At 32.5% G+C, this 13,000-nt stretch overlaps 1 protein-coding gene across 5 annotated transcripts in view; it reads left to right on the forward strand.

The window, feature by feature from the left end:
• Window positions 1–13,000, forward strand: part of LOC127282519 (neurogenic locus protein delta) — a 247,978-nt gene that overhangs the window by 209,949 nt on the left and 25,029 nt on the right. For 4 of the 5 annotated variants that reach the window (XM_051306793.1, XM_051306794.1, XM_051306795.1 and 1 more), the window contains 2 exons: window positions 3,379–3,681; window positions 11,927–11,990. In XM_051306793.1, coding sequence (XP_051162750.1) covers window positions 3,379–3,681; window positions 11,927–11,990 — 367 coding nt within the window. The remainder of the gene's footprint in view (window positions 1–3,378; window positions 3,682–11,926; window positions 11,991–13,000) is intronic. The other variant, XM_051306797.1, reaches the window with a different exon arrangement.

The following is a 13,000-nucleotide window of genomic DNA, read 5'->3' on the forward strand; positions in this document are numbered from 1 at the left end:
AAAGAAATATTTACTTGCTCTCTAAATCTGAATTAGTAGTTTTCTACTGCGTATTCGTTTACCAATATTGAATTAGTAACAGTTTCTACTAATTTTTAGTAAAAAACTACTAACTGCTAGTAGAAAACTACTAATTTATGGAGTAAATCGTATTTTTTACTATTTTAAATTAGTAAGCCGATTTATTTCATGAATTAGTAGTTTTCTACTAGCAATTAGTAGTTTTTTTTACTAAAAATTAGTAGAAATTGTTACTAATTCAATATTTCTAAATGAATACGCACTCTTTCATTTAAGTATAGAAATCTACTAATTCAAATTTAGAGATTGAGATTAATTTTATAATTTTCTGTTTTAAAAAAATTTCTTTTCTTAATTTAAAAAAAAATTTTTTTAAATGAAACCTTTTCTAATTTTCTATTGTCACCTTCGCCGCACAGCTATATTTATGGAGTTTAAAATTCACTTCCGATACATATATATAATAAATATAACGATGATTTTCGAAGAAGTATACATATATTTCGGTAGTGGTTGAAGTGGACAGAGTTGAAAATTTCGAAGAAGACAATCAAATCGCAACGAGAGCATGAAACGCAACTAAAATTGTTTATGACGAAATATAGCGCTGGATCCATAAATACTTCAAAGTCATTGGATCCAGGAATAAACCTCCTTCTGGTCTCTCTCTCTCTCTCTCTCTCTCTCTCTCTCTTACACTCTTTCTTTCTCATTTTCTCTCCTCTTGGTGTTAAAAGTGAAAAAAATATCCCCCGTGGCAGGACCTCTCCCAGTGTACACTCTATGAAATGTCGGTAAAGCGTTTTTGTTTTACGAGGTAATAGAAGAGGCGTACAACGGTTATAATCTTATATATACCGATGGCAGTAAAAGAAACACCGCGGGTCCCGTTTCTTCTCTTTCTCTCTCTCTTTCTCTCTCTGGCGACAATTATATAGTTTTGCACCCGATTTATTTTCGAGACAATAGTGGTCCATCTGCTGCTGGAAAAAAAAACCTATAAATATAAATTTCGAGCAAGATAAAGAATTAATAAAATTAGCATTTCTCCCATTCATATATACGCCCGTTTCTTCCTAGAATTTGATGAAAATTATTCATGTCGCGCTCTCGCTTTCAAAAAAAAAAAAAAAGTTATGCTAATTTTTTTTTTCTTGAATATTCAGTGTTGTATATATAATATATAAAAGAATTTAATCAAGCGTGTAATATAGTTTCTTTTAATTTGACCCATCAACCTATTATATGAGATTATTTCATTTTTCGAATTATACGAGAGAGCTGCTGATTTTTATCTATATTTAGATTTGAACTGACATTTTTTTTTTTTTGCATTTTTATTTTATTTTTTTTTTTGTATTTTTTAATGCCTATACTATTTTTGAAATGTGTGAGAAATTTGCACTTTTTTGTACTGTTAATTAGTTTCAATTAGTATGGCAGGGGGGAAATGCTTTTCTTTTTTGTTAAATTTCGTATAGATTGTGTGAGGAGTTAGCGGGAATACGTTAAAAGGAGTTGTTTGTATCTTTTGTACAATTAGAACTTTGAAGATCATAATACATATATATATATATATATATATAAGTTTATCGCGTGGGCGCGAGGTCGTCGGGGGATTTAAAAAAGTGCAGAAGAACTGCGTCGAGACGACTTTGTCTTATAAACTGCGAGAGACGGGATATTTGTGTCACAAGAGCAAAGACACGAGCCACACTATTATAAATGTATATATATATATGTATATACATTAATTTGTTATCGATGAAAAGAAAAGAAATTCTTGTGATGAAAGCGCATCTTTGACTCTCTTTTTGTTATTATTATTAATTAATTAATATTATTATTATTATTACTGTTGTTAAATAACAATAATAATTTTTTTTATTAATATTAATATTATTGTTATTATTTGGAAAGATTTGACCGAGTTCGATGTAAAAATACATTTTTCATTTCGGAATTTTTCTTTTCCCTTTAAATATATATATATATATATATAGAATATTGGTGTGTGTGTGTGTTTTGCTCGCTCGCAGTGCTGCACACGATATATAAACATTTGTCTCGGTTTATGGACATTTTTATAGACCTCGATATTCACCCTTTTTATTTCGCAATTTCAACTTCTTCATAATATTATATTATACTTTGGTTCCTTGGCAAAAAGTTTTCAGCTTTTGATTTCTTTGCCGATTTTTATTGTTTGTTCAATTTCATTTATTTCCTTCCGTATATAAAATTGTCCTCGTTTTCAACCTCGTTTTTTTTTTTTTTTACTTTTATTTATTTTCGTACAGTTTTCATTTTTTTTATTTACATTTTGTTTATTATTTTTCGTTTATTTTCGTTGTTCTTTTTTTTTGTTTATTTTTGTTTCCTTTTGTTAGTTATTTTTTTGTTGTTTCTTTTTGCTCCTCTAATTTTTGGGTTTTTTTTTTTTTTTGTCATTTATCAATAATTTTCCCCTTTTTTTGGTGGATTAATTGCAAATTCGTTGCACTTTCAATTGGTTGGATATAATTTCATCATTATATATTTCTTATATAGATTCAGTTGAATTTCAGCCATCTGGTTGAAAGAGTTCCATATAGTCACAATTTGAGGCATTTTTTTTTTTTTTTTGTCAAACTTCTCTCCTTTAAGATCCACGTGCTTGTGTGCAAAAAAGCTTGCACATGCTTTCCAGACTCCCGTCGTGAAGCCGTTGGATTCAATTTTTTTTTTAAAGGATTTCACACTCCACTTTCGTAACGGTTTTTATTTTTTATTAAAAAAAAAAAAAGAAATTTTTAATTGTATATTTTTAGGAGAATTGAACTAATTTATTGTTTTAATTTTAAAGCTGAAAATTTGTTGTTTTTTTTTTAAATTAATTATTGATACCGTTTATTAAATGGATTGGCATAAATTAAATTAATTCGAGGTGGGGAGTATTAACATTTTGATGTTGTTGGCATGGAAATATCAATATTATTTTACGATTCACTGTTGGTAAACACGAGTTATCTTTATCGCGTTAGTCACGTGTGAAATCTGAATGACAATCTCGTTTATGGTGTGTGTATATGTATGTATATATATATACATTGAATTTTACTCCATATTTAGAGATTGACGAATCCTTTTACATCTATTTCTTATTTCTAAAAATTATAAAAATTTCTTTGTAAAAATATTTTTATATTTTTCATTAATTAATATAATTTTTTTTTCTCTCTAAATTGAAATTACTTTAATTGAATTTTTTTTAATTTAAATTACAAATATAATTTAGTAATTTATAATTATAATAAAATTTCTTTTAATTAATAAAAATTTTTCTATTTGGATATTAATTGATATTTTATTTTACAGGTACATGGCGCGGGTGTATTCGAGCTGAGGCTAAGATCATTTGTAAATGAATTCGGAAAGGATAGTTTAGGAAAATGTTGCTCGGGAAGTACAACAAGAACAGGAGAATGTTCGGGTGCATGTAAAATTCGTTTTCGGGCGTGTCTTAAACAATATCAAAATACAATAGACACATCAACGTCATGCACCTATGGAGATGTCATTACACCTGTTCTTGGTGAAAATAATGTCAATTTCACATCAACAAAAATGGTCTCAAACATCATCAATCCCCTTAGGTTTCCATTTGAATTCTCATGGCCGGTAAGTTTCAATTTATTTGGTTTTTAATTAGTATTTTTTTTATTTTATTTATTATTTGTAACGCGCTCTAAAGAAAGATGGACCTTAGAAGCAAAAAAAAAAAATTATAGGTTATGTTTAATCAAGGTAAAATTAACATAACCTATATAATTCGTTTGCTTCTAAGGTTCCTTTCTTCAGAGCGCATCACATTTATTTTCTATTTTGTTTAGCAATTATTATTTTAGTTTTTTATTTGAAAAAAAAAAATTTCCTGAATTATGAAAATAAAAATAAGGGCAAATTTAGTTTCTTTTGGGAATAAGGCAGGTTAATTGAATTGAAAGATGTGCGAAAGAAAGAAAGCACACGCCAGATTTGTCGCGTGCGTAAGGGAGAGTACACGCGTTAGATAAAGAGAGGAAGTAGCAGATGCAGTGTAAAAGAGAGACACTTGTCTCTCTCCCTTTTGCTTATGGTGCATATGTCACGAATTTTTGTGCAACTTTTTATTTTTTCGCTACTTCACTCCAATTTAAATTTTGATAATTTATTATTAAATAATAATTTTTTTTTTTAAATAGAAATTATTTCGTTTCACTAAATAAAAAATTTATCTTCTTTTTCGTCAAAAAAAAAAAAAAAAATTCATTTTCTCTGGTAATTAATTTCTTATTTCTTGTTTTTAATTTTCTTTTTTTTTTTTTCCTCGTAAGCAAAAAGTTAATGGAACATTCAATTTATTGAGCGATCCACCTCGCGCAGTGATTTGAGTGCAGGGGGATTTTTTTCTTCTTTTTTTTAAAGGGTGTATAGTATAAACTAGAAAAGAGAGGCCATAAAGAATGAAATCGCGGTGTATAGGAAGAAGGTTTTTGAATCCTGATCTTTCTCATTCTCGCACGTTTTCTGTTGGTGCTCGCTGCACAGGCACACAAAACAAGCATCAGAGGCGAAGAGGGCAAGTTAAATTTACTAACCCATATGGTGTTCACGACTCACCGTGACCAGTCATCTATGTGTGTGTGGTGTATCGGCCAATATTATAAGTCAGCTATATCGTGTGAGAGAGAGAGAGAAATCCCTAGACCGCCAAAGCGCACCGCTTTTAAAGTTAAAAAAAGAAATAGCAGGAAGAAGCAAAAAAAAAGAGAGAGAGAGAGAGAAAAAAAAATTGAAAAGTTTCCTTCTCGGAAGCGAAGTGAACCCACATGGTCTTTTCGGTAGGTTGTTACAGGGACCACGCACTCTTTCCAACTGGTGGAATTATAGACGAGAATGCACAGATTATGGGTTCTGCAGGTACAGTTTACTATACTCGCGAAGAAAGTATATATATATACACATATGTGAGATCGAAAAGCCTATATAACAAAATGAAAGAGGTTTCGCCCCAATCGGAAACGTGCTCGAAACAACCACTTCAATATTCTATTTATGGTAGTTGGGAAAGGGGAGGTTTAAAATAACACCGCTCAATTTTCATCATTATCATCATCATCATCATCTTTGTGGTCAGCATTAACAATAGAGGAGACTAGAAGGTTTTAATTTAATAGAGATTTTAATTTGTTAGATATATAGATCTTGACCCATGATTTTGTTTTTCTCGATCTTCTTCTTCTTCTTCTTCTTCTTCTTCTTCTTCTTGTTTTGGTTGCGTTTTGCCTTCAAATAGATATATGTAATTTCATTTGATCAATTTTATTTCAGTCTTTATTTTATATTTTTTTTGTCTTCTTTTTCTTTATCACGGAAAAAAATACATCTCAATTTGATACTTTTAATTTATTTCTGTATAAGTATGTGGTATAATTCATTCTTTTGCGTGTATGTGATTTGTCTTCGTCGCACATTTTTATTTATATTCAAAAGGGAAAATTTTAAATTTATTCTCGGAAAAAAATGTCGTTAAAATTAAAAAAAAATTCCCCATCGAAGATGATAGATTGATCATTAGATTGAACCAGATCGATGATGATGATCGTTTGTTACATACTCTTAATTGGAAATTAATACGGGTTTTTTTTTACTTGTAGGGACGCGAATGAAAATTCAAAAGGCTATCGTTAATTAAGAGAGAGAGAGAGAGATGAACGAAGAAGAAAAGTAGTCAAGCGCCATGGATAAATATATCGTAACCTTCGCGAAACAACTCTGTCCGATACTCTCTTTAATTGGTTAACGTATTTGTATTCGCAAAGTGGAGAGTTTGCTCTTATTAAAACAACACAACAAACAGTGCAAGTACTGTATGCCTTCCGTTCATATATATAAAACCGTCCCATTCGCGAGTCTCTCTTTACTTCTTCGTACGGTAAACACTTCTTCGTATCTCGATTATTCACTCCCTGCACGCACGAATGTGCGTAATGCGAGGAGATTAGAGCGCACAGTGAGAATTTTTTTTTTTACTCTCTCTCATTCGAGCTTGTTATTCCTGTCTTGAAACAAGTTGCAACAAGTTAAAACAAAGTATTTCTTTATAATATTTGTCATTTGTAGCCAAATTTATATATTTTTTTTTTCGCCTGCATATATATAAAATTGTTAGATATTTCCGTTTAGGAATCCAAAAAATTGTCTTATCTGAAGAATCTTGTATTAAGAATTCTCAGATATCATGAATTATTCTAATGAATCAGGATCTTGGGAAAGAATCTCGAGGAGATCGTGGGTAGTTAATTCAGAGGTTGTCATCGTATATTAGGACACCTTGAGTCATCCTTCGTGTCTAGATCGTTTTTTCAAGATTCAATATATTTGTGTGTGTGTGTGTGTTGGTTTATAGCTAGGAAAAGAGAGTCAATATCACAGATTGATAATCGCTTTTTGAATTTTCGAGAGGATCTCTCCCATGGACCATGATGCGTGATCTCTCATCTCTTTCTTTCTTAAGGTTTGGGAGACGAATGGGAACAGGCGGCCTGAGTCTTTGACGAGCGGATGAATGGCTCCTCCATATATATATATATATATATATTGAGAGAGTAGCAGCGATGCGCTACTCTCTTCGCGAAACGTTTAGTATAAATTACAGACGAGTCCCTCGGGGCCAAAGAAAGAGGGGCAAGGGGAAGGGGTTAAAAGAAATAGACAGGATTGACTGGGCCCCGTGATGCTTGCATGCTGAGTATTTTTAGAGTTTCACCGCGAGCCACAAAACTCACGCGACGAGATCGACCTCGTCGATCTTCACTAAGATTTCTTATAAAAAAAAAAAAAAAAAAAACCCTCGTTTTTATATATGCATCAGTGACTTCTTCTTCTTCTTTTTTGTTCATCGTTCCTCTTCCTTCTCATAATGTTGCGAAATTGGCAAATAATTTTTATAAATATTCATTTCGATCACGATGAAGAATTTTTAAACTCCGGTTGATCTCTCATTCCATTTAGTTTAATTTTATTTCTTTTTGGTGAATTTCGACAGTATTTTATCGTTCTAGTATTTCTATTCTATTCGAAAATTCAATTTCTAACATTTAGAAATTGTAACGTGAGGGCCCATGGCGACCTGACGTAGCGTCTTTCCGTCTGAAAAAGTTTCAAGAGGCAAGTTGTTGAGTTTTTCGTCAAATCAGCACGATTCAGATCTCTTTTTGCTTCAAGTCTTCCACAGTCTGATGCATCTCTCTTTTTCTCAATAAGTTCTGCTTCTTCTTCTTCTTCAGCTTCTTCTTTTTCTTCAGGTGTTTGATCTCTTTCTCGATGGCTGATCTCTCTCTTTCTTTCTCACTCACACAAGTTTCAATACCCTTTTTGCCAGTGTGAGCATCATTGGCAGAGAGAATCGTGGTAATAACGGTGAAATGGATTTGTATCCCGAGGGCTTGGTCTCTCGTGAAAGACCTCGTCTGATGATGCCTAGCTTCTTCGTTCGTTCGTTGTCTTCACGATGTTGTTGTTGTTTTTCTTTTTTTTTTTTTTTTTTGCTCATTCTGTGGCGAAGAGAGTAACGTCGGAGTAACGCCTCTTCCCCTAGGCACGACACGTGGTCATCGGAAAGGTGTATCAGCTGATACCTGCTGCTACGCTTATTAGTATCCACCTACCTACTACCGTACTTCTGTCCCGTAAATAGATTTTCAACTATTTATATATCTATATGCAATCCTCTCGTTTTCAGTTGCGTCAAGCGTGAAACAACTATCCTTATTAAATTTGAAACGTTTTTTAAAATGAATGAGAGAGAGAGAGAAAGAAATCCACTCTTGTAACACGCTTGGTCGCACTTGAGATTCACTGAATTCTAAATTGACCCCTCTCTCTTTCTTTCGTTCCATTCAATCACTTCCCATTCATGCTCATTCAAATACAAAACCTTATCTCCATAACTCTTCAATATTTATCGTCTCCTCTCGCGCGAGCGCCTCTATTTCTGTCTCGACGTTTTGGTTCTCATTATATAGAAAAAAAAAAAAAAAATGATCGTGAAATACTGGTGAATAATTATAACAGTGATATTGTCATTCTGGTATGAGGATTACGATACCTGTTAGAACAAGTATTGGTATTTAATTTTTATTAGTGTTTTAGGAATTCACAAACAGCGAATACCTATGACTCAGTACACTGCGAGTGTCGGTGTTTGAATTACAACGAGAAATAGTAAACATCCGAATGGCAAAGATTTTAACAAAATCACCAACACAATATATGATTGAATTAGTCAGAATTATAGATGTATTCAAGAAAAATTTATTTTTGTATAGAAGTAGACTAAATGAAAGAAAGTTTTATTAAATACAGCCATAATTCGGACTAGTCCAAAAAATTTGGATTGGTGATTTTGTTACATCCATACAGTTGGGTTGTTGTAAAGAAGAAGAAGAAGAAGGGTCCAGAATTATATATAAACAATTAGCAGGAAAAGAACGTATTGAAGTAATGTCAAAACAAAGAATTCGCATGAGACGCAGAAATGTGCAGCACCTGAAAATGTTATCTATATGTACCAGAAAGCAGACATAAAATTAAAATTAGGATTCCAGGTACCGATTATTGGTATTAGTGTTTTAGGCATATTGAAAAGAACATCAATACTGTCTAAAGCTATATAATCCTAATCTTACTTTTATATCTCCCTGTTTTCATAACTCAAACAGAAAATACAGTTTATAAAATTTTCTAAATTGCGTATATCGAAGGAATGATTTACATTGATGATTTAAGAGAATGAAATGCTTGTTTAGAATACATATAGTGTTTATTTCTGATCATTGCAGATCATTGCGACATTGTTAGATCCCCCTTGGAGATTATATACATATAATGGGGGGATGAGTTTTCACAGTGCAAAATCACTTATCTTAGATCAAGGTACAAACGACGATGAGGAAGAGGAAACGCGAAACATATATAACAGCTGCTGCTGCTGCTGCTATCGATGCTAGTTTTGAATTGTTGAACCAAACCATTTATGTATATATAGAGAGAGAGAAGGTCTCTTATTGCTGGAACGCACACTTTGTCTGTTTGATGATTAATACGAGCATATATATATATATATATATATATATAAAACAAGAGTTGTCCGCACGTTTAGTGAGAGAAAGAGAAAGACTAAGGACTTGGAATATTTATTTCTTCTTCATCTTTCGAGCTACATATTATTTTTTGTTGCTTGAGTGTATATGTATGTGTGTGTGTAGCTCTCGAGAGAGGTGAGGAAGAGGTGAGAAAGAGTGAATAAAGCGAGAGGTGGAGGTATGCTGCGCCGCCGTGGGAACCAACTCCTGAAGTATATATCTTCTCTCTCGCTCTCGACACTACTCCACTTCGATTCTTCTTTTCTTGTATCTCTCTGTTTTTTTTTATAAGTTTTCTTCTTTTTGACCCTTTCTGTCAGGTTTTGGTTCTTTTTTTCGGTTTTCCGTTTCGCTTCTCTCTTAGTTTTTAGAGTATGTCTTTTTATTTTAGATCTCGTCTCCTTTGGTTCTGGTTCATTTTCTGATTTTTCTTCATAGTTTTTCCTCCTCATAGTTCTTATCAATTTTTTCTAGTTTCTCTCATTTGTCTCGGTTTTCCTTTTCTTCTATTTTTCTGTCTTTGTTCTATTTTTTTTTTTTTTGCTTCTCTTTTTCTCGAAGGCTCTCGTCTTTCTTTTCATTTCATCATTCACTCACACAGAAACTTCTCTTTCTGCTCCTATACCATTCTGTCTTGCTTTTGAATTTCCCTCTCTCTTTCTCTCATCCTCTCCCTTGACTCACTCTTCTTTTCTCACATATTCTCTTTTTCTCACTCTCAACTTCTGTCCTCCTCCTCCTCTAGTCTTTTTCTTTCTCGCACTCGAGTCTGTGTTCTCTTCTCGCTGTTTCTCTCTCTCTCTCTCTCTCTCTCTCTTTCTCTCTTGCTTTGGAGACTCGAGCGCACAATCCAAACTGCACCGGCTCTCTCGAAACACACCCTACATTGTTCCCGGGATGCCGGTGCTTTTTCAGCTTTTTGTCGGCTTAATTCCAATCTCTGTAATAAATTAGCGAGCGATCATGGTGGCATTTGTCTCCTCTGCAATTTATTCTCTCCTCCCTCTCTTCTCTCTATCTCTCTCTCTTTTTCTTCGTGTCTTTCGTCCTTGCCGCAAGAAAAGGGTCGACCCCCACTGACTGTCCCTTTCTATATTGTATATATTTATACAGTTTATGCACCTATTTGTCTAACCTCCTAATCTCTTTATCTTTTTCGGGTTACATATTTTAAAGTCTATTTTCTTCGAAATTTAGATATTTCTCCTTATTTCTTTTTGTTTTGTCACTTCTTTTCTTTTTCTATTTTTCAAAAATGTAATTGTATAGTGTAAAAATGGTTATGTAATCGAATAATTAGCAAAAAAAAATGGTTATTTAATTAATTAATTTTTTTGTAGAACAATTCAGAATTATTGTACTTTATATAAAAGAAAAAGAGAGAGAGAGAAAAAAAAGGAGTCCTCTTTTATCTAAAGTGTCATCACGACGCAAATTTCGAGGGCTATAATTTTTAAAAGTGGACATCGTATTTAAATTCACAAGGGTGGGGAAGGAGAAAAAGCTATAGTGTGAGATAGTTAGTTAGTTATAAAAAGAGAAAGAGATTTATTCATTTCAGAAAGCCGGCCGGCTATTTGACGCGAACTCGTTGACAATGGCAGATGTAAACGTTTATTATTCAACGAGCGTAATGAGGCCGTGAAACGTAGTATCTCGGTGACGTTAATAATTAAACGTCTCTCTTTCTCTCTCTCTCTCTCTCTGCAGATTCCACGCGTTTTATATATCCGAACGACACACACAAACACATAAAATTTATTCATCAAACTTTCTGGATTTTACCGTTTTGCACTAATTATTATTGAGTACTTAATTCTTTATTAACGAACACTATGCTAATTACTGTATGCTAAAATCAAACATTCACAATATAATACTTTTATTCGTTGTCACTAATTTTCAGACCTTTTAATAAATTAAACACACACACGCTCCAAAAGCTTTTACTTTAATGAGCTTTTAGGTTTTTTTTTTTTTGGCACAACCTTGAGACAGCTTCGATTTTTATTTACCTGAAATTTACGATTTTGTAAAAGCTTTTAATTTCAAAATATTATGTAGTGAATAATGAAATACTGTTTAGTAAATAACAACACACTGTATATAGTAAATAGTAAAATACAGTATAGTAAATATTAAAATACTGTATAGTAAAATAAATACAAAAAAAAAATAGCAAAAATTAAAATTATTATAGAAAATGAAAATGGAAAAACAGTGATTCATATATAGCGGTAATTAACAATATTTTACAGTCGATGAGAAAACAGATGAAATGTCATTACAACGAATATAATAGATTTTCCATTATAAATAATTGACAAGAGAAGAAAATTTAATGTTCGGCGCTAAATCAATATATAGCGACGATTTGAAGGTCTACCTACACATTATATATATATATAAATGGTATATTACAAATTATATACACACAATTAGATATAACAATATATATATAAAATAGTATATATAAAGGCCCTTGACATCCTTTCTAACACTTCTGATGATAGTTTAAATCCGGATGTTTTAACAGGCATAGAGTGCAAAATCCCTTTGTCGCAAAAGAAGCAAATGATTTCAACATATATTTATTATTATTATTATTCTTATTACTAAATGTGATTGCAACACATATTAACAATGTGTCAGCGGCAGTCATAACAATTATTTTCCTATACACAATGTTATTTCTTTTTTTTTTTTTTTAATTTCTCCGCAATGTTTCTCTGTTACAGGGTTCATTCTCGCTGATAGTGGAGGCGTATCATGACACCGACAACATCACGAACAATACTTCCGGTAAGTTATTATAATTTTTTTGCATCTCGATATTATTTCTCAGAATTCGATTTATAGGCGAACATAACCTGAAAAGTTTCCTCATTTTTGGTACACGAACTTAACCTCAAAAATTTCGCTATAAATAGAGAAAAATTAAGGGGAAAAAAAAAGAATCAATCTTGATTTATAAATATATATAGTGACTTTGATAGCATGTGCAAAGACAGCTGGGTGTGATGTGATGGCTCGGGTCCGAGAGACAATCAAGAAGCCACTTCCGGCCGTGTGTGACATTCACCAGAGACGACGACACTTTTTTTTTTTTTTTTTTTTTTTATAGTGAGGGTGGGGAACCACTTCTTACTCTTTTTATCCTGTGTCCCCTTTACCCCGCAGTCCTTCGACCTGTTTTTCAATGTTCTAGACGTATTACCGTAACATCCTATTCTCTCTTTTTTTTCTACTTGTGTCTAAATGAGAGAGATACACGTGCAACGAGTTGAATATGTGTGTTGAGTCTCGTAAGCAATAACCTAGTATACACGTGGTGTATATAGACCCCGTTTGCACACATATATATATATATAGAGCCACTAGTGTTTCCTTCCTGTGTAACCGTAGCAGCCACCTTCCACCACACATTCAAAGTAACTTGACACCCCTCGGCTTCGCGAGGATGCTTCTTCTTTCTAGCGTCGTCGACACTTTGTAGCGCCATAAGCTCCGAATCTGACGTGTTCAACATCACCCCCACTTTTTTTTTTTTTTTTTTTTTTTTATTATTTCTTTCTCATTCATACTCTTCTTTTGCGCACACTGGACACTGTTGCGCTGCTTTACCTTACACTCGCCTTTTTTCTATATATACTCGTATTTTGTTGCAATAATTTTTTTCCCCTCTTCCATTTTCTCAGAATTTTAGTCTGCTTATTATCTTCATTCAGAAAAATGAAAATATTCATTCGGAAAATAATTATAAAAATTATTTTCTATTTTACAAGTTGGGAATTCTCTAAGAATTAGTAAAA

Source organism: Leptopilina boulardi, unplaced genomic scaffold (genome assembly GCF_019393585.1).
Source record: "Leptopilina boulardi isolate dan_hultmark-lab unplaced genomic scaffold, ZJU_Lbou_2.1 LbouV2_300, whole genome shotgun sequence".
NCBI lineage: Eukaryota > Metazoa > Arthropoda > Insecta > Hymenoptera > Figitidae > Leptopilina > Leptopilina boulardi.